At 42.4% G+C, this 20,912-nt stretch overlaps 1 protein-coding gene across 2 annotated transcripts; it reads right to left on the minus strand.

Moving 5' to 3' along the window:
- Positions 1 to 729: 729 nt before the first annotated feature.
- Positions 730 to 12,257, minus strand: LOC131468817 (troponin C, skeletal muscle). 2 transcript variants are annotated; one of them, XM_058643446.1, is made up of 6 exons: positions 11,897 to 12,257; positions 5,466 to 5,520; positions 5,248 to 5,391; positions 3,243 to 3,357; positions 2,655 to 2,791; positions 730 to 1,188 (listed from the first exon to the last, which is right to left on the minus strand). In XM_058643446.1, the coding sequence occupies exons 1-6, from the start codon at positions 11,933 to 11,935 to the stop codon at positions 1,157 to 1,159; spliced, it is 522 nt and encodes a 173-aa protein (XP_058499429.1). In that variant the 5' UTR covers positions 11,936 to 12,257; the 3' UTR covers positions 730 to 1,156. The 2 variants fall into 2 exon arrangements, with proteins under 2 accessions (XP_058499429.1, XP_058499430.1); XM_058643447.1 differs by lacking the exon at positions 11,897 to 12,257 and adding an exon at positions 9,415 to 9,555.
- Between the last annotated feature and the right edge of the window lie 8,655 nt (positions 12,258 to 20,912).

Below are 20,912 nucleotides of genomic sequence, written 5' to 3' on the forward strand. Positions count from 1 at the left end.
GTTTTCAGGGAAGTCGTTGGTGCAATGGAAGGAAGGATCTGTGGCTCTGGGACAGGGAGAACGGCGCCCTCTAGTGGAGGAAATGTGCGTGTGTGCTTGTTTGTGTCCACTGAGACAGGGACATGACACGATACAAACAAAAACAAACAATCGGTTAATTGCGGGGAATTTTTCATCATGATTGGGATAACTGTGAATGGAGAACATACGATACAGTTATCTGTCAGTGCCACAAGGGGGCGACTGCAGCTATTTTTTTTATAGTCATTCCAGGATCTTGTAATTCATTATTATTTAATATAGTTTCTAAAAAAATATACTTAGTGATACGTTTTTGTCACATTTTGTAAAACATATTTTTCTAACTTTACAACATTTTGTAACATGTTTTGTTAACGTCAGTAAAGTTTTTGTAACATTAGGTCATCTGTAAGCTTTCAGGGAAACAAATGCACTAACATGGACGTTTTTATTTTTTTGTAACCTTAATAAAATGTTGTTGTAACATTACAACATTTGTTTAATAACATCATTACTTTTTTTTTTGCATCTTTTCTGAAAGCTTACAGACACAAAGGGAAAGAAAATAGATCACAGAAACCTTGACGAAATGATCATTAAATATTGTGTGTGTGTGTGTGTGTGTTTCTGAGATTGACAGATTGACAGACAGACACAGGACGTGTCGGGACATGCACACGGTGGAATAATTGCAATCGAGATGAACAATTAGCAGAAGGAGAGAGTTGATTTATTTAGAAAGCACATCAGAGGGTGGAGGAAAGGGTGCAGGTCTGAGCAGCAGGGGGGATTATGGGGGTTTGTGGGGTGTAGCATTTCTGAAGCAGCAGCAGCAGCTGCCCCGAGGACAGCTGGGGGTGGGCCACGCAAGACACCGGGGGCGAGCGAGGGGAGAAAGTGCCCTCGTCTTAAATGGTTTGAGCGGATATTTATAGATATCGCCACCAAGTCCTGGGACTTCTTCTTCATATGAGACGGGGAAGAGGGGTCGGGTGGGCGGGGGGGTAAATGCATGTGTCCATGTGTGTCCATCTCAGAAACCACATCATATTTATTAGATTTCCAGTGTTTTGGGAGTTTTGCTTTACATTCTCTCCAAGGACGAGGCGGTCAGAGGAATGTAGAGCTGCTCTCGTTACTGCACGTTCTCCATCATCTTCAGAAACTCTGCAGAGAGACAGAGACAGAGACAGTGAATATCAGGCAACCAACACACAGCACCACCACCGTCACACAGGTTAATGAATGAGGGGGTGAAAGGGTGAATGGCTGAATGACTCCACAGGAACAGAGAAATGTGGTCTTTCTCTCCAGGTGACAAGAACAAGAACAAGAACAAGAACAAGAACAAGAAGATAACTCAAGTGCAGAGTTCCTGGGAAGTCCTCACAGACCACTTCCATGTTAACCACGCCCACTTCAAATTACTGGCCAATCACACAATAGTTGTAGGACACCACACAAGAAATAAACGTTCTGCCCAGATGACGTGTCAAGGACAAGAACAAATGTGTCCTCATCCACTGGTAACTGAGGGCAGACGTGAGGCTAAATCGAGAGCAACGGAAACAATGGAGCCAGTTTGGCAGGCGACAGGTGTTAAATAATCCAATTAATGACGGCTGAGTTCCATTTTTATCACTGTCGCACGAAACTGAACAGAGCCATCGTTAATGTGATTAGTCTGCAACATTAAGGGTGTTTTTCTGCCATTTCCTGTCAAAATGGCTGCAAATGCTGTGGAAAATAAACATCACCTAAAGTGCAGTGTGGAATAAAGCCAGTAGGTGGCAGCAGAGGTGAGGCACGTGTGTTACATTTGTTTTTCTGATCCATTCTGAATAAGACGTGATCACTATTCAAAATAACTTGTGTATCATGAGGTTGTCCAATCCAATCCAACTTTATTTATAAAGCACTTAAAAGACAACAACCGAGACAAAGCACTGTACTCCAGAGATAAATAAAACAAATCAAATATAGAAACATAAGAGCTCATAGACCTCAGAACTAACAGCAAAACATACAATAAAACTGTAAAAAGGATAAAAATCTACGTCTCATACTGGGTTTTAAGAGGTTGTAGAGTCTGGGGTCAACGCTGGGGTCAACGCTGGGGTCAACGCTGGGGTCAACGCTGTGTCCTGACTCTAAAGCTCGCTCATAAACAGCTCATACGTTTATTGTTGCGTAATCTGAACAAGAAACTAATTTAGAAATAGACACGGGTTTCCCAAACTGCAAAAGCAAATAACAAGTGGATAGAATTTCACTCGCAGGTCACATGAATGAACCGACACCACGTCCAATCAAAGCTCGCTGTGTGTGTGTGTGTGTGTGTGTGTGTGTGTGGGTCCGTCTAAGATTTTTAACACAACAGGTACAATCTCAACAAAAACAGTTTGTCTGTTTTATTGAATCTTTTCTTATTTTCTCTTTTATCCGCTAGCACTTGTCACTTATATTTGAATGGCTTACAGGGAATTGTGAAGGTTTGCAGCAAAGAACTGCACCAGGTGTCAGAACCAGGTCTCTTGTCTGACCCCACTCAGGAACTCGGACACTGGGAAGTGTGTTACTTCCGTCTTTTCCACTTGTTAAACTCTCTCCTCGACAGCAGAAAACAGACTTACCGTCAAAATCAATCTTTCCATCTTTGTTATTGTCTGACTCTCCAAACATCTCGTCGATATCTTCCTCGGTGACCGGCTCTCCGGTGAGTTGCAGGATGTATCCGAACTCCTCCCGGTCAACGAAACCGTCTCCGTTCCTATGGAAACAGAAGAAAGAAAGAAAAAAGCCAATATAAATGTCACACGGTGGAGAAACAATAAATATTTAATTTATTTAGTTAGACCTCCTGATGGACTCATGTATTGAAACATGTAATCCACTCACTCTCCCACACCAAAGTCTGTACAGTAGAGAAAATCAGTGTTTTTGTCTCACAGTGACACAGGAGCTGCTGCTCTGCTGCTGCTCCATACTCTACCTTTGTGTCACTTAGGTAAATCCAAGTTTAAAAGACTGTTTATGCTCGTATACCCCCTCAAAAATGCCCGCAAAGCCACGGAATAATAATAATAATCTGAAGGGAAACAATAGATTCCTCGCTGTTTCAGCCCCTGATTAAAAAGACAGAAGTGGGAGGGCAGTGGGAGGGAGGGAGGGAGGGCAGTGGGAGGGAGGGCATGACATGCAACATGGATTCTTTGTCGTACTTGTCAAAGATACGGAAGCACTCAGAGAGCTCGTCTTCAGTCTTTCCAGCCTGGTCCTCCTTCAACTGCTGCACCATCATCACCAGGAACTCCTCAAAGTCAATGGTTCCACTGCCTGAGGAGATGAACACATGAACACATGAGGAGGTGACAGGTGAACACATGAGGAGGTGACAGGTGAACACATGAGGAGGCGACAGATGAACACATGAGGAGGTGACAGGTGAACACATGAGGAGGTAACAGATGAACACATGAGGAGGTGACAGGTGAACACATGAGGAGGTAACAAGTGAACACATGAGAGGCGACAGATGAACACATGAGGAGATGACAGGTGAACACATGAAGGAGGTGACAGGTGAACACATGAGGAGGTGACAGGTGAACACATGAGGAGGCGACAGATGAACACATGAGGAGGTGACAGGTGAACACATGAGGAGGTGATGGGTGAACACATGAGGAGATGACGGGTGAACACATGAGGAGGTAACAGATGAACACATGAGGAGGTGACAGGTGAACACATGAGGAGGTAACAAGTGAACACATGAGGAGGCGACAGATGAACACATGAGGAGATGACAGGTGAACACATGAAGGAGGTGACAGGTGAACACATGAGGAGGTGACAGGTGAACACATGAAGGAGCGACAGGTGAACACATGAGGAGGTGACAGGTGAACACATGAAGGAGGTGACAGGTGAACACATGAGGTGACAGGTGAACACATGAGGAGGTGACAGGTGAACACATGAGGAGATGACGGGTGAACACATGAGGAGGTAACAAGTGAACACATGAGGAGATGACGGGTGAACACATGAGGAGGTAACAAGTGAACACATGAGGAGGCGACAGATGAACACATGAGGAGATGACAGGTGAACACATGAAGGAGGTGACAGGTGAACACATGAGGAGGTGACAGGTGAACCGATGAGGAGGTGACAGGTGAGCACATGAGGAGATGACAGGTGAACACATGAGGAGGCGACAGATGAACACATGAGGAGATGACAGGTGAACACATGAAGGAGGTGACAGGTGAACACATGAGGAGGTGACAGGTGAACCGATGAGGAGGTGACAGGTGAGCACATGAGGAGATGACAGGTGAACACATGAGGAGATGACAGGTGAACACATGAAGGAGCGACAGGTGAACACATGAGGTGACAGAGAACACATTATGGAGGCGAGAGGTGAACACATGAGGTGACAGATAAACACATGAGGAGGGCAGTGAGATGGAGATTCTCCTCAGCTGTGTAAAGCCTTGACATATGCTGTATAAGTCTGAATTATTATTGTTATTATTATTATTATTATTATTATTATTATTATTATTATTATTCTTAGCCTGAAAGTGAAAAACATGGTAGTTTCAAAAATGCAAAAAAGCCAAAGTATTTGCTTCTTTATTGAAACAAGGAAATGTAAAGATTAAATATGAAAGATATTTGTCTTGTGTGTGTTTTTGCAGCACTCACTCTTATTCTAGTCCCCCTGTGTTAAATGATGCCTTTATGGAATATTTAAGGTTCTGTACAATTCATTTCCTTCTATTTTGTGATATCCAATCAAAACTCAATCAATCCAGGTGATTTTGATCAGTATCAGACAAATGATGTGTTTTTTTGGTGGTGTTGTCAAAAGACAGATTTCAGCCACTGAACAAAAGTATCACCTGATAAAAGTCACTCCTGCTCAAGTATACGAACATTTGCTGCCTTTTCACACCTGAAGACACTGTTTTCCAACAGGAAACTGAAGTTTGTGTCTCTCTCATCGCACAAAACTCCATTCAGACAATGGAAAACAGGAGTTGTTGATTCACTGCTGTGAGTTCAAATGTAAACTAAAATATACTTAGCAGATGTAAAGTGTATCACTTTATTTATTATGCTTCACCTTCACAGTCTAGAGTCAGGACAACATATGTCTAATATGTTCAAATCATTAGTGGTAAGCTTCAGTCTTTGCATTCATGATCTCACCGTCCTCATCCACTTCCTCAATGATGGCGTCCAGCTCCTCCCTTGACGGGTTCTGGCCCAGCATCCTCATCACGGTGCCCAACTCCTTGGTGCTGATGTCACCGCCGCCGTCCGTGTCGAACATGTCGAAGGCGGCTTTGAACTCTGCATGAGACGAGGACATTGTTACAAGATAAAAATAAAGGAGGATCCTCACTAATGTGGGGGAGGAGACTGACCCGAAATCATCTCCTCTGTCAGGAAGGAGCGGGCATCGCTCTGGGCGTCAGTGGGCTGAAAAAAAGAAAATGCACAAAGATATTAATAATAATTATAATAACAGTAATAATAATAATACATTTAATTTAAGGGCGCCTTTGAAAGCACTCAAGATTACCTTACACTACATGATTAAAAAACAGAAAAACAATTCAAATACAGGTGACAAAAATACACAAACATCAAAGCTAAACAGGAGTGATGAAAGGATGAAGGGAGAGGTGGAAACACACCTTTCCTCTCAGCGACTGTACATCTAACACTTGCTGAGTCATGACTCTGACCTCATCCTACAGTCACACTCTGGTCCTTTAATCAATCACTGTCTGCACACACATGAATAAAGTGTTTATAACTATGTTTCACACACGTCTGTGTCCTTGTACTCAATACACATGTCATAATAATCAATAATCATACTAATACATATATGAAGTATTAATAACATAGTGAAGATTACATACAAGTACACACAGACATGGTTTAGTACACATTTACCATAATTATAATACTGCCTATGTAGGTACTAATGTAGTAATTACTACTGAGTTCACATTTACCATGATTATAATACTGCGTATGTATGTACTAGTGTAGTAATTACTACTGAGTACACATTTACCATGATTATAATACTGCGTATGTAGGTAATAGTGTAGTAATTACTGCTGAGTACACATTTACCATGATCATAATACTGCGTATGTAGGTAATAGTGTAGTAATTACGACCGAGTACACATTTACCATGATCATAATACTGCGTATGTAGGTAATAGTGTAGTAATGACTACTGAGTACACATTTACCATGATCATAATACTGCGTATGTAGGTAATAGTGTAGTAATTACTGCTGAGTACACATCTACCATGATTACAATACTGCGTATGTAGGTACTAGTGTAGTAATGACTACTGAGTACACATCTACCATGATTACAATACTGCGTATGTAGGTAATAGTGTAGTAATTACTACTGAGTACACATCTACCATGATTACAATACTGCGTATGTAGGTAATAGTGTAGTAATTACTACTGAGTACACATTTACCATGATTACAATACTGCGTATGTAGGTAATAGTGTAGTAATTACTACTGAGTACACATTTACCATGATTACAATACTGCGTATGTAGGTAATAGTGTAGTAATTACTACTGAGTACACATTTACCATGATTACAATACTGCGTATGTAGGTAATAGTGTAGTAATGACTACTGAGTACACATTTACCATGATTACAATACTGCGTATGTAGGTACTAATGTAGTAATTACTACTGAGTACACATTTACCATGATTATAATACTGCCTATGTAGGTACTATTGTGGTAATTACTACTGAGTACACATTTACCATGATTATAATACTGCCTATGTAGGTACTATTGTAGTAATTACTACTGAGTACACATTTACCATGATTACAATACTGCGTATGTAGGTAATAGTGTAGTAATTACTGCTGAGTACACATTTACCATGATCATAATACTGCGTATGTAGGTAATAGTGTAGTAATTACGACCGAGTACACATTTACCATGATCATAATACTGCGTATGTAGGTAATAGTGTAGTAATGACTACTGAGTACACATTTACCATGATCATAATACTGCGTATGTAGGTAATAGTGTAGTAATTACTGCTGAGTACACATCTACCATGATTACAATACTGCGTATGTAGGTACTAGTGTAGTAATGACTACTGAGTACACATCTACCATGATTACAATACTGCGTATGTAGGTAATAGTGTAGTAATTACTACTGAGTACACATCTACCATGATTACAATACTGCGTATGTAGGTAATAGTGTAGTAATTACTACTGAGTACACATTTACCATGATTACAATACTGCGTATGTAGGTAATAGTGTAGTAATTACTACTGAGTACACATTTACCATGATTACAATACTGCGTATGTAGGTAATAGTGTAGTAATTACTACTGAGTACACGTTTACCATGATTACAATACTGCGTATGTAGGTAATAGTGTAGTAATGACTACTGAGTACACATTTACCATGATTACAATACTGCGTATGTAGGTACTAATGTAGTAATTACTACTGAGTACACATTTACCATGATTATAATACTGCCTATGTAGGTACTATTGTGGTAATTACTACTGAGTACACATTTACCATGATTATAATACTGCCTATGTAGGTACTATTGTAGTAATTACTACTGAGTACACATTTACCATGATTACAATACTGCGTATGTAGGTAATAGTGTAGTAATTACTACTGAGTACACATTTACCATGATTATAATACTGCGTATGTAGGTAATAGTGTAGTAATGACTACTGAGTGCACATTTACCATGATTACAATACTGCGTATGTAGGTAATAGTGTAGTAATTACTACTGAGTACACATTTACCATGATTACAATACTACGTATGTAGGTAATAGTGTAGTAATTACTACTGAGTACTCAGTAATTACTACTGAGTACACATTTACCATGATTACAATACTGCGTATGTAGGTAATAGTGTAGTAATTACTACTGAGTACACATTTACCATGATTATAATACTGCGTATGTAGGTACTAATGTAGTAATTACTACTGAGTGCACATTTACCATGATAATGCATTAGTAGGTAATAATGTAGTAAACGGTGGATTAAGACAACAGAGTATACATGCCATCATGGTAATGCTAATTACTCATGTAATAATGTATTAAAGACATTTAATAAAAGAGTAGACATTTATGATGTAAGTACTAATGAATCATGTAATGATGTAGAAAAGACAACTGAGAACACAGTTACAACAATGGTTTTACTGGTTAATGTGTAATAATGTAGTAATTACTTTCCCACACAGGTTATACATGTAGTAACGTGTAATTGTCTTACATTGTTAGTGTTAACTGACGTGTTTCACTAACTAAACTCTTGCATAAAAAAAAGTATGTATGATATGTGTAATTATATTAAAATAATAAAATAAAATATTTACACATGTAAACACATAAAAACATTATTATGAAGCATTTTCTTCCGACGAGACTGAAGAGAGGAGTGTTGCAAGAGAAGAGTGCAGCAGTGGAAACAGCGTTAGGTCAGGTAAGAAGTCACGTTTAATCCCCGCAGCTGTCGGCACATTGATGTTGATGATGGCTCTTAAAGGGCAACGCCACTATTTACAAATACACGACAAGTTTCCCTTTAAACGCTGGGTTTTTCTCATCCTAACGATCCTATTTAAAACCTTAAACCTCAAGTTTCTCTGTGACTTCTTTTCCAGTTTGTTTGACACGTGTTCGGACACAAAAACCCGCTCATTAGTTTCCTTTAAATCTAATTTAAGAGTCACTTTGGGGAGAGAGAGGATTTGGAAGGGGATTGTTTTTCAAGGTGAACGTCCAAAGTTAGGACACTGAAATGTCTTCTCACTTTACTCAGCTGTGAGAGTTCTATCTTTAGTCTCGCTCGCTCTCGCTCTCTCCAATCTAAATATCAATCGTAGTGGGATTGACGACAAAGCAGCGCAACACAAAAGCACAACGAAAGAAAGAAAGAAAGAAAGAAAGAAAGAAAGAAGTAAATCTCATAATTCTGTCAACAAACTGAAGAAGAAGTCGGAAAAATAAACGTTTCTGTTGCAAAGGATGGTTTAAAAGTGTGTTCCCCAAGAATGTGAAGAATCCCAGGAGACAAAAGCAGTAAATGTAAAGCTGATGATGAATGAGGGTCAGCACAGGAACTTGGTTTGTTTGTTCCATCTTCTGCCGCCTGGATCTCAATCTGCATCAGTGAGAAAACAAAACAAAAACAAAAACAAAAACCAATCCACAAAGGCGCGTAAAAGCTGCGTCTCCTTCTCTGCATTGTCCCCTCCGTTCACCTCCTTCTTACCATGGTGGCTGGCTGTGCTGGACAACAGACAGCGGTGAAGACAACAACACAACAGACGTCCTGGACAAAAGAAGCGCTCCCTCCCTTGTACACAGTGGACAGTGGCTTCACCCGGCTCCCCTATGTCGCCTCTTATCCCTCCCGACACTTTTCCTGAAAATGACCAGGATTGGGCAAGAGGGCCCCCCCCCCACCACATGAGAGCCGGCCAATCAAATCCGGCTTTAATTTGTGTCCTCTGACAATGTGGTGTCTGATGGACGCCGCCCCCCCTTGTGTGTGCTGCACGCTCTTCTCCAATCCCCCATATTTAGAGAACAGGCGAGCTCGGCGGTGACATTGATTTAAGAAAGAGGGAACAGGCATCAGGCAGCTGGAGGTTATTCTGGCACAGGATCAACCGGAGATGGACACTTGATTAGTGTACAAGGACACACACACACACACACACACACACACACACACACACACACGTTTGTGTGGCTATTCCTGTAAAGAATACTCTTCATTCACTTCCAGCCTCAAACAAAGACTTTGTTTCAGAGGTTAAAACTAACCTCTAACCTTCACCGGTTCTTCAGAAGTGAGGTTCTATCTCATCAGGACCAGGTTTTAGTCTCCATGACGACTTCTGGTCCTGACAAGTCCTGACAGTGTTTATACTAGAAAATGTCCTCAGGAGGTAGCAATTGTGAGAACGAACACACACACAAACACAGTCACAGGTGTGGACAACTGTTCTTGTTATGACGTTACATTGTGTTATAAACCTGATCTATATCACAAGACTTATACTGACCTTAACTAAAATTTATATATTCCCAATAACCTCAACCAGAGCTTCAGAAAGGAGGTTCTGCCTCATCAGGACCAGGTTTTGGTCTCCATGTGGACTGCCGGTCAGAAAAGGTCGTACAGACAAAAAAAGCATTCCCCTTAGCCCCTTAACCTAACCTTAACCTTCACAACTAAGTGCTTAACCCTGAACATTAACCCAGTTCTGACCCTAAACCTAAATCCAGGTCTTAACTCTGAAAAAGCTATGTTTTTAGACCTCACAAAGGTAGAAATACAAGTACAAAGACACACACAAAGTTGTTGTTTTTATATCATAAATTATGCATTCCCCTTAGCCCCTTACCCTTACCTTAACCATGATAACCTTAACCTAAACCCTAAAACCAGGTCTTAACTCTGAAAAGCCCTGTAAAGCTGTGGGGCCCAGACAAAATGTCCCCACAAAGACACGTTTGTATGTTTTCTCTGGACAAAGATATAAATACACACACACACACACACAGGTTTGTGTGGCTTTTCTAGGACTGCAATGACTCCCATTCATTTCTATAGTCTCCCCAAATCCTTAACCAAAACCAGTTAAATGTTATCCTAAACTTAACCAGTTCCTGAGGTTCTGTTCCTCATTAGGACCAGGTTTTAGGTCTCCGCGAGGATGACTGGTCCTGACAAGGTCAGTGTTTGTGCCATAAGAGGTCCTAAAGAGGTAACGAAGACGTGTGTATAACACACACACAGATTAACACCTCTGCCAGCATGCGTGGACTCTCAACCGCGTCCTCTCCCTCCCTCTCTCTCTCCCTCTCTCCCTCTGTCTCTTTCTCTCTCTCTCCCTCTCTCTCTCTCTCTCTCTGCCGCTGACTTGTCCTTGCACTTTTGACATCTGTAACTTAAGAGGCGCGATGATCGCAGACTTGTGATCTTACACAGCTGCGCCCCATCTTTGACCATTTCAGCTATCAGTTTCCCTCGCTCCGCTAAGAAGTACAACCAAGTCCTGAGAGAAGGTGTATTTTTGTCTTCAGCCACTAAGCCGTGCAGGCACAGCGTCCAGTTGTAGTCCAGAGTCGTGACGTCCCAAGTGTCCGTCGCATGAGCTCATTTCTGTATCCGACACAAATGAAATCAAACTAGAACGTCCGACTGTGAAATTGTGTTTAAACTAAAAACAGCGCGGGGTTTTTTTGTATGTGGTAATGAAACAGTCCCGGGAACCAGCACCAGACAAAAAGGCTTTCAACACGTCTCAAAAACTAAGTCCACACTACGTTAAGAGTCCGTTTGTTGCATTAACGTGCTGTTTTCTGAGGGTTGAAGACGACTTACTCTCCCACACCAAAGTCCTTAGAGAAAATCAACGTTTTTTTACCTTGTGACAAAACAGGAGCTGCTGGTTTACTGCTGACTAGTTTGGTAAATTTCGACTGACGACTTTCAAGCACTGAATTCATAAAATAACACACATGAATTGAGCAGTGGAGGCAGAAGTGGATCAACAACTGCTGTGTGCCTTGATGTAAAATCGCTGATTTCCTCTATAGACTTTGGTTTACACACACACACACACCTGAAACACAACATGCTGACTGACACACAACCAACTGACAACGGTCAGTAAGTGGCCAGTCTCCACCAGTCTGCAGTGGACATGTAAAGGACATTGTGTAAGTTTTTAGCCACTCACCTGCCCTGGTCCTTCAGCATGTTGAGCTTCTTCCTCCATCTCCACACTGTCCTCATCCAAGACCACTTCAAACTACAGATCTAGATTAGCCTCTCTTACCCAGCCTGTATTAGATATTTCCTGGATTCGCACCCTCCCCAGCTCAGTGACTCTAAAAATAACTGTTAATTCTTTTGAACTTTGTAATTAAATTCCTGAACTTTAGCTTGTGGGTCCAGTTTTGCTTAGTTCAACTTAACACCTGGGTGGGGTTGCACCTATTTGGCACATGTCTGGACTAAATTCAGGATTTAGTCATTCCTCAACCATGACAAAAGCCTTAGGAACTACGAGCTGCTTTGCATCTAATTTTGGTCGCACCGGACCAACTGAAACACTTAAGTAGCCAGAAAATTCACAACTTTATATGCAAGCGGTTATAACGTGGCGGACGACAGCCCGGCTGACCAATCAGCACACAGGGCAGAACGTTAATAGTGAGCGTTAATGCGCGGCAGCTGGACATAGTCTTTTAGATGTTGGCGTAAAGCCAGCGCCACCCGACGCTCTGCACAGCACACAGAGTTTTTGTGGAGTTAGCAGGTCTGTGTTTTTGGATTATTTGGTCGTGTTAGAAAAGGTATCTGTGGGGATGACAGGCTCCTCCTCCTCCTCCTCTCTAAACCAGCCATTATTAGAACCCGAGGACCACAAAGGATTGCATTTTTCACGCACTAAACGTTGGTGAACGCGGACTCACATCGCGTCCATCGTGTCACAAAATGTACAAAATGATCCCGCGCCACCAAAGATCGCAGGGACCACGATGTTCGGTGTGAACGCAGCCCAAGTTGCACCAGATTTTCTTGGAGGAAACATGGCACAGCTCACGATGACCAAAAAAGCCTATGGGGACCACGGCCTCAAGTCAACAGGAAGTTGATCTTTTTCTTGGCAATTTGCACGTTTCGTAAATGAACAAACTCGTCCGAGCACGTTAATCGTAGCAACATAAAAAAAAATGTGTCAATTTGTACTGGACACATTTTATTGCACAGAAATGTGTGAACTAACTAAATGAGTAATAATTGGCAAATTCAATCAAATACCAATTAGTCAAACTGGAACAGAAGTGGACATAAAGGACAAGGCAAGACGGAGGCAGATAATCCGCTGTGGGGAGAATAAAAAGGCCAAATTAACCAAATTATAAAATGTCTGCAAGCAGCGTTGTGTGGGCCCTCACAGCCTATGCCCTGCCAGCAGGTGGCGCTATACCCTTGACTTGGCTTTCTTGTGCTGATGTTTTCTGGCCGGGTCTCTAATCTCACATGTGAAGTTCTGAGCTGATCGGTCAAAACACAGCAAAGTTACAGACCACTTCCTGTCTCGTGGGGAAGGTCAAAAGTCGTCAAAAATGTCTCGATAGTTGCCATGGCTCCACCCTCTTCAATCTGTCAGAGCTTTTGGTAACTTTTCATCTTTGACGTGTGTTTTTTATGTTGCTATGATGAACGCACTCAGACGAGTTTGTTCTTTGAAGAAACTGACGTAAATATGCGACAGAGTGGTTTATCTCAGCCCACACCTTCTCTGCAATCCTTTTACTCCTGCTCCTCTGTTCTCATCACCCTCCTTCTGTTCTCCACGGTTTGATCCTCACCCGTCTCCTCTTTCCACCTTAACCTCCTCTCACCCCGCGGAGCACAGTGCCTGAGTGCAGCTCCCATGCCGTTGGACTTATGTCACCTCCTTCATGGAGGGACGACAGACAGCCGTCTGTGTGACTGACAGCACCAGCTGACACTTTGACCAGCTCAGGTTTTTTCCACTTCTTGTTTGTAGCCACAACAAGGGAGATTTTTGGAATTTGAAAAGAAGAACAAATCCCTTTGAGACAATTGTTCTTTTTTTCCTTTTTGTGTGTCATTCTTCTCCTCCTTCTCTTCTACCTCAGTCTATTCCTGGACAGTAACAGCTAGACAAACACACCCTATATAAGGAGGGAGGTCCAGTATACCATCATCCCCCCGGATTTAAATCCCTCCATCACTGATCCCTCCTCCTGCACTCTCACACCTCTCTCTGGCCTTCTGCTCCTTTCATCACTCGTAGCTGAACTCCGTCTTATCTCGTCTTCTCCAACAACTTTTTATAGACCTGCTGTGAAACCTGTAGCAGAGGGAACACCCTACACATCAGTGTGTTTGTGTGAGTGTGTATTTGCTTTCAAATTATTTTGGTTTTCATAGCCTCAGAATAAGCCTTTTATAGGTTTATAAAAGACAGACAAATCAGCCAACACCAGACCAGGACCAGGCCTGCATTAGACCAGGATCAGACCAGCATCAGACCAACATCAAACCAGGATCAGGCCTGCATTAGACCCAGGATCAGACCAACACCAGACCAGGATCAGACCAACACCAGACCAACACCAGGCCTGCATTAGACCAGGATAAGACCAACATCAGACCAGGATCAGACTAACATCAGACCAGGATCAGACCAGGATCAGACCAGGATCAGGCCTGCATAAGACCAGGATCCAACCAGGATAAGACCAGGATCGGACCAACATCAGACCAGGATCAGGCCTGCATTAGACCAGGATCAGACCAACACCAGACCAGGATCAGACCAACACCAGACCAGGATCAGACCAACATCAGGCCTGCATTAGAACAGGATCAGACCAGGATAAGAACAACAGCAGACCAGGATCAGACCAACATCAGACCAGGATCAGACCAGGATCAGGCCTGCATTAGACCAGGATCAGACCAACACCAGACCAGGACCAGGCCTGCATTAGAACAGGATCAGACCAGGATAAGACCAACATCAGACCAACATCAGACCAGGATCAGACCAGGATCAGACCAGGATCAGACCAACATCAGACCAACATCAGACCAGGATCAGGCCTGCATTAGACCAGGATCAGACCAACATCAGACCAACATCTGACCAGGATCAGACCAACATCAGACCAACATCTGACCAGGATCAGTCCAGGATCAGACAAGCATTAGACCAGCATCAGACCAGGATCAGGCCAGGATAAGACCAGGATCAGGCCAACATCAGACCAACATCAGGCCAGGATCGGACCAGGATCAGGCCAGGATCGGACAAGGATCAGACCAGGATCAGACCAGCATCAGACCAGGATCAGACCAGGATCAGACCAGCATCAGACCAGCATCAGGCCAGGATCAGACCAGGATCAGACCAGCAATAATAATACATTTAATTTATACAGCGCTGTTAAAGCTCTCAAAGCTCTTGAATTTTGTTTGATTGTTCACAATAGGACGGGAAATTTGCTGAGTCACTGCTCTGAGTTCATGACCAAGTGTGAAAACTCACAGTAAATAATAAAAGGTCTCAACCTCTGCACTGCAGTTACCAACCTTTAACACCAGAGGTCAGTCTGCACCTTAGCTACTCAGAGGACAGTTCAGCAGCATTCATAGTGAGGACACACAAACATGAATACATCCCTCAGCCTCTTACCCTTAACCTAAACCCAATTCTAACCTTAAGACCAAGTCTTAACCCTGAAAAAGCCCTTTTAAGACTGACAGAACGTGAGGACACGCCAAAAATGTCCTAACTTCGCCAAAATGTCCTCACTCCCAATGGTTTTTAACTTTATTCGGTCCTCACAAAGATACACACACAAGAACACACACTGTTTCTCTGGTTTTACTATTTCAGAGTGAGTTTGTTAATTTATTTCACAAACTTCAAAAACTGGTCAAAACCACAACCCTTACTCCGGTTTTTACACTGAAACTGGAAATCGTCTTGCTTTTAAATGGCCACTTCACCCAAAAATTACAGTCAGATGACTTTAATCTCAGAGTTCTGACTTTAATCTCAGAATTCTGACTTTGAGTTACCCATGTTTTAAATAAAGGATGATGATGATGATGATTTTGGTGCGTAAAAGCGCATGGAGTGCTCCAAATGCGTAAAAATCGCTCCAAATCGAACACCTGGATTACAGTATAGATTATCACAAAGTATGGCAAATGTAAATTTGCATATGGTGTGTGTGATGGGGACTGGTCATGAGGTGGGCGTGAAAGTCAAGGCAAACATAATCGCCTCTGTGGAGGATGACTGGATCAGAGCGGACTGTTTTGCAGCGATGAGCACCACGGAGAAGCACAACGTCACCGACCGGTGTGACTGGTCCATGAGCGCAGAGAACGGCACCGAGACGCGCGTCAACGGGCGCCTGGACCCGGCCACCTGCCTCTTTCGGTCAATCATGCCCAACAGTGGACATGTCCCGGTGCTGGTGTGCGTCTTGGTGCTGCTGACCCTGCTATCGCTCCTGGTGAACGGGTTCACTCTGTTCCGGTTCGGACGCTCCGATGACTTATCCTGGGAGCCGCGCTTCGCTTTCCTGAAGAACCTGATACTGAGCGACCTCTTGCAGACTGTGACCATCGGTCCCGCGGTCATCCACTCGCTGGTGCACCGCCGGACCATGGAGTTCAACGTCTGGTGTCATGTTCAGTTCTTCGCAGGGACCACCAGCTTTTTCGCCAGCCTCGTCACCATCACGTGCATGGCGCTGGAGCGCTACCTGTACGTGTGCCACGCCATCCACTACCTGGTCATCCTCACCAAAGTGCGCCTGCGGGTCACGCTCAGCCTGATCTGGTGTTTCTCCCTGTCAGTCTCGTGCGTCACCACGACTCTGCTGCACCTGAGTCCACCGCGACAGCTCGACCGCGCCACCAAAGGGCTCCTATGCGAGCCGGACGTGGTGGAGCAGCACATGGGTTTCCCACGCGCCTTGGCTATTTTCCGCAAACTCACGGGCTCGTGCACTCTGCTCCTCTGCCTGGTGGTTCACGCGTTCTCCTACCTGCGGATGTACCGGGACGCGAGCAACGCGTTGATGCCGTTCAAAGCGGTGAACAAGACGGCGCGGAAGACCGTGCTGTTCTACTGCTCTATGCTGTTCCTGCAGCTGCTGCCGCTGCTCTTCAAGGTCGTGTCGGACGCGCTGTGGGAGGTGGATGGCACCGTGGCCATGATGACGCCGTCCTCACCGACTCAGGGAACTGGAGGAGTCCGCAACGACACCACGCCAACGCCCTCGGCCACGGCGGTGGGGCTCCACATGACCCTGCTGGTCCTGCTCATCGTGCCGCCGTGCATCAACCCGCTGGTCTACATGATGAGGTCCGCGGAAATGCGCAGGGTGATGCGCAGGACGTCTCGACAGTGGCGGGAGGAGAGCTGGCAGCAGGGGGCCGTGAGAGGCAGAGATGCTGTGGAACCAAACCAGTGTGAGGCGCTTAACCTCTGACCCTCACTGGAGTGGACTATACACTGTGACGCAAGTGGAGACAGCAGAGACATTTGTCCCGGAATTTAATGTGGAATTATGGGAGTCAGATTGATGAAAAACAACAAAACTGCATCACAATCGGAAAATACTTTATTCATTCTCCAGATAAGGTGACTCTAAATATTATTATTTCATTATATTTCTTTGTGATTTCATTTTCTACAAATCAGTATTACTGATTAAGTACCACCAGAGGAAGCACACACCGATCTGGACTATGGTGAAGTTGTGGATCTGGACTTATGTAAAGGTGTAGATCTGGACTAATGTGAAGTTGTGGATCTGGACTTATGTAAAGGTGTAGATCTGGACTAATGTGAAGTTGTGGATCTGGACTTATGTAAAGGTGTAGATCTGGACTAATGTGAAGTTGTGGATCTGGACTTATGTAAAGGTGTAGATCTGGACTAATGTGAAGTTGTGGATCTGGACTTATGTAAAGGTGTAGATCTGGACTAATGTGAAGTTGTGGATCTGGACTTATAAAGGTGTAGATCTGGACTAATGTGAAGTTGTGGATCTGGACTTATGTAAAGGTCTAGATCTGGACTAATGTGAAGTTGTGGATCTGGACTTATGTAAAGGTGTAGCTCTGGAATAATATAAAGGTGTAGATCTGGACTTATGTAAAGGTGTAGATCTGGACTAATATAAAGGTGTAGATCTGGACTTATGTGAAGTTGTGGATCTGGACTTATGTAAAGGTGTAGCTCTGGACTAATATAAAGGTGTAGATCTGGACTAATGTGAAGTTGTAGATTTGTAGATCTGGACTAATGTGAAGTTGTGGATCTGGACTTATGTAAAGGTGTAGCTCTGGACTAATATAAAGGTGTAGATCTGGACTTATGTAAAGGTGTAGATCTGGACTAATGTGAAGTTGTAGATTTGTAGATCTGGACTAATGTGAAGTTGTAAATCTGGACTAATGTGAAGTTGTAGATTTGGACTTATGTAAAGGTGTAGATCTGGAATAATATAAAGGTGTAGATCTGGACTTATGTAAAGGTGTAGATCTGGACTAATATAAAGGTGTAGATCTGGACTTATGTGAAGTTGTGGATCTGGACTTATGTAAAGGTGTAGCTCTGGACTAATATAAAGGTGTAGATCTGGACTAATGTGAAGTTGTAGATTTGTAGATCTGGACTAATGTGAAGTTGTGGATCTGGACTTATGTAAAGGTGTAGCTCTGGACTAATATAAAGGTGTAGATCTGGACTTATGTAAAGGTGTAGATCTGGACTAATGTGAAGTTGTAGATTTGTAGATCTGGACTAATGTGAAGTTGTAAATCTGGACTAATGTGAAGTTGTAGATTTGGACTTATGTAAAGGTGTAGATCTGGACTGATGAAGTTGTGGACCTTGACTTATGTAAAGGTGTAGATCTGGACTAATGTGAAGTTGTGGATCTGGACTTATGTAAAGGTGTAGATCTGGACTAATGTGAAGTTGTGGATCTGGACTTATGTAAAGGTGTAGATCTGGACTAATGTGAAGTTGTAAATCTGGACTTATGTAAAGGTGTAGATCTGGACTAATGTGAAGTTGTGGATCTTGACTTATAAAGGTGTAGATCTGGACTAATGCGAAGTTGTGGATCTGGACTTATGTAAAGGTGTAGCTCTGGACTAATATAAAGGTGTCGATCTGGACTTATGTAAAGGTGTAGATCTGGACTTATGTGAAGTTGTGGATCTGGACTTATGTAAAGGTGTAGCTCTGGACTAATATAAAGGTGTAGATCTGGACTTATGGAAAGGTGTAGATCTGGACTAATTTGAAGTTGTAGATTTGTAGATCTGGACTAATGTGAAGTTGTGGATCTGGACTTATGTAAAGGTGTAGCTCTGGACTAATATAAAGGTGTAGATCTGGACTTATGTAAAGGTGTAGATCTGGACTAATGTGAAGTGTTGTGGATCTGGACTTATGTAAAGGTGTAGATCTGGACTAATGTGAAGTTGTGGATCTGGACTTATGTAAACAGGCTCAAAAAGCGGTTTTCTTTATATTCTATATTTTTAATTCAGGGAGTTTCACATTTGTAAAATCTTCCTAAAGGCCATAACAAGCCCAGAAACATCGTATTTCTCAGAGTGACGTCACAGGTGTGTACGAGCACAGCAGAGCGCGGTCATGTGGCGCCTCTGGAACGGCTACTGTCAGGGAACCATACGAAAACTTGATGAGAAATATGAGGAAATGATGGCAATGATGGGTTTTCTTTTACATTATTTAAAATATTACAACAAAGCAGGTTTTAGTTATTTATTTGTCGCTCATTAGGATTTATTTCAAACTTATTATCGATGTATTAAGAGCTGCTGTGTGGATTCATACGGCGTGGACTGTGGAGCTGTGACCGTGTTATGCACTGAGACCTGCGCTCACTTCACCACTGATTCCTTGCTTGTCTTATCGTCACAAACTGATGAAGTTGTGCATCTGCAGCTCCTGAGACAATTATATAAAATATCGACAGCAGATTACATGAATGTTGTGTTGTTGTTTTTTGTGTACTTAAAAAAAGAAATTCCATGTCAACACAAATTTCAGCTTTGTTAAAAAAGAAGCACAGTATGAAATGATCAGGTCAAACTGTATTTATTTATTTTATTGCTGACAGAGTTTGTTGGATATGAATGTATTGCATTTTTTTTTATAGTTAATTAATATTCTTTATTATATGTTTTATACATGTACCTTCACAGACATGTGGAACCTTTGTTTCCAGTTGTGTGTTTTCCTATTGTCTGTCTTTGTGGGTGCACCTGTGGCCAAGGAGTTCAAATCAAATCATGTTCTGCTACGTTTTTAGTTGTTATTCTTGTAAAATCAGACTCACATTGTTATGTGTGTTGTGTTTAGTTTTAGTAGTTATTCTGTTGAATGGAATGTGGTCAACATATACACCAGGTAAAGACATGACTTTGAATTCAACAGTGTTCTCATCCAAGGTCACAATGAACAACCCAAACGGGTTTAACTTCACATGAGACACTGAGTCCTGCAACTTTGTTTCCTGTTTGTCATTTTACTTTTTTTTGTCATTTTTTGTCATATGTCCATATTTTTATAAAGAAAAGTTCCAGGTATATTACATGTATGTGTATCTGTAGATCACGACTCATGATGTTTGTGTATCTGTACTAAAATCATTAATAAATACAAAACAATGTACACTGCTTTGCTTCATTTATGTTCCTCTGTCGACTGCCTGTTCTCCAATAAATGTTTATTTAACTTTGAAACAGTGGTTGAAATCAGGCACTTGAAGTGTGAAATATATATTATCTACGGGTTTTTTATAGAAATACTTTTTATTTGCATATTTATTTTTTGTCTGTGCATACTGCCTCTTTTTTATTCCTGTTGTGCTGTGTGCCATTGCAACGTAATTTCATTTTGATGTGAATCCAAATGACAAATAAAGTCTAAGTCTAAGAAGAAGAAGCCAGGGGCAATACAGATAAAACCTGTTCAACGTGAACTACACAGTTTAAAAAAATACTTGAAACAAAAAGTTGCCTCCTCACAGTTCTTCTTAACCCTGGTGTCAGACCTGGATATGACTGAGCACAGCTGTGGGTATTGTTTTCTTTTTAAAGGAGAAGTCTAAACCTGTTGTGAGCTCAGAGCGGCTCTTTTATGTCGT

This window comes from Solea solea, chromosome 11 (genome assembly GCF_958295425.1).
Source record: "Solea solea chromosome 11, fSolSol10.1, whole genome shotgun sequence".
NCBI lineage: Eukaryota > Metazoa > Chordata > Actinopteri > Pleuronectiformes > Soleidae > Solea > Solea solea.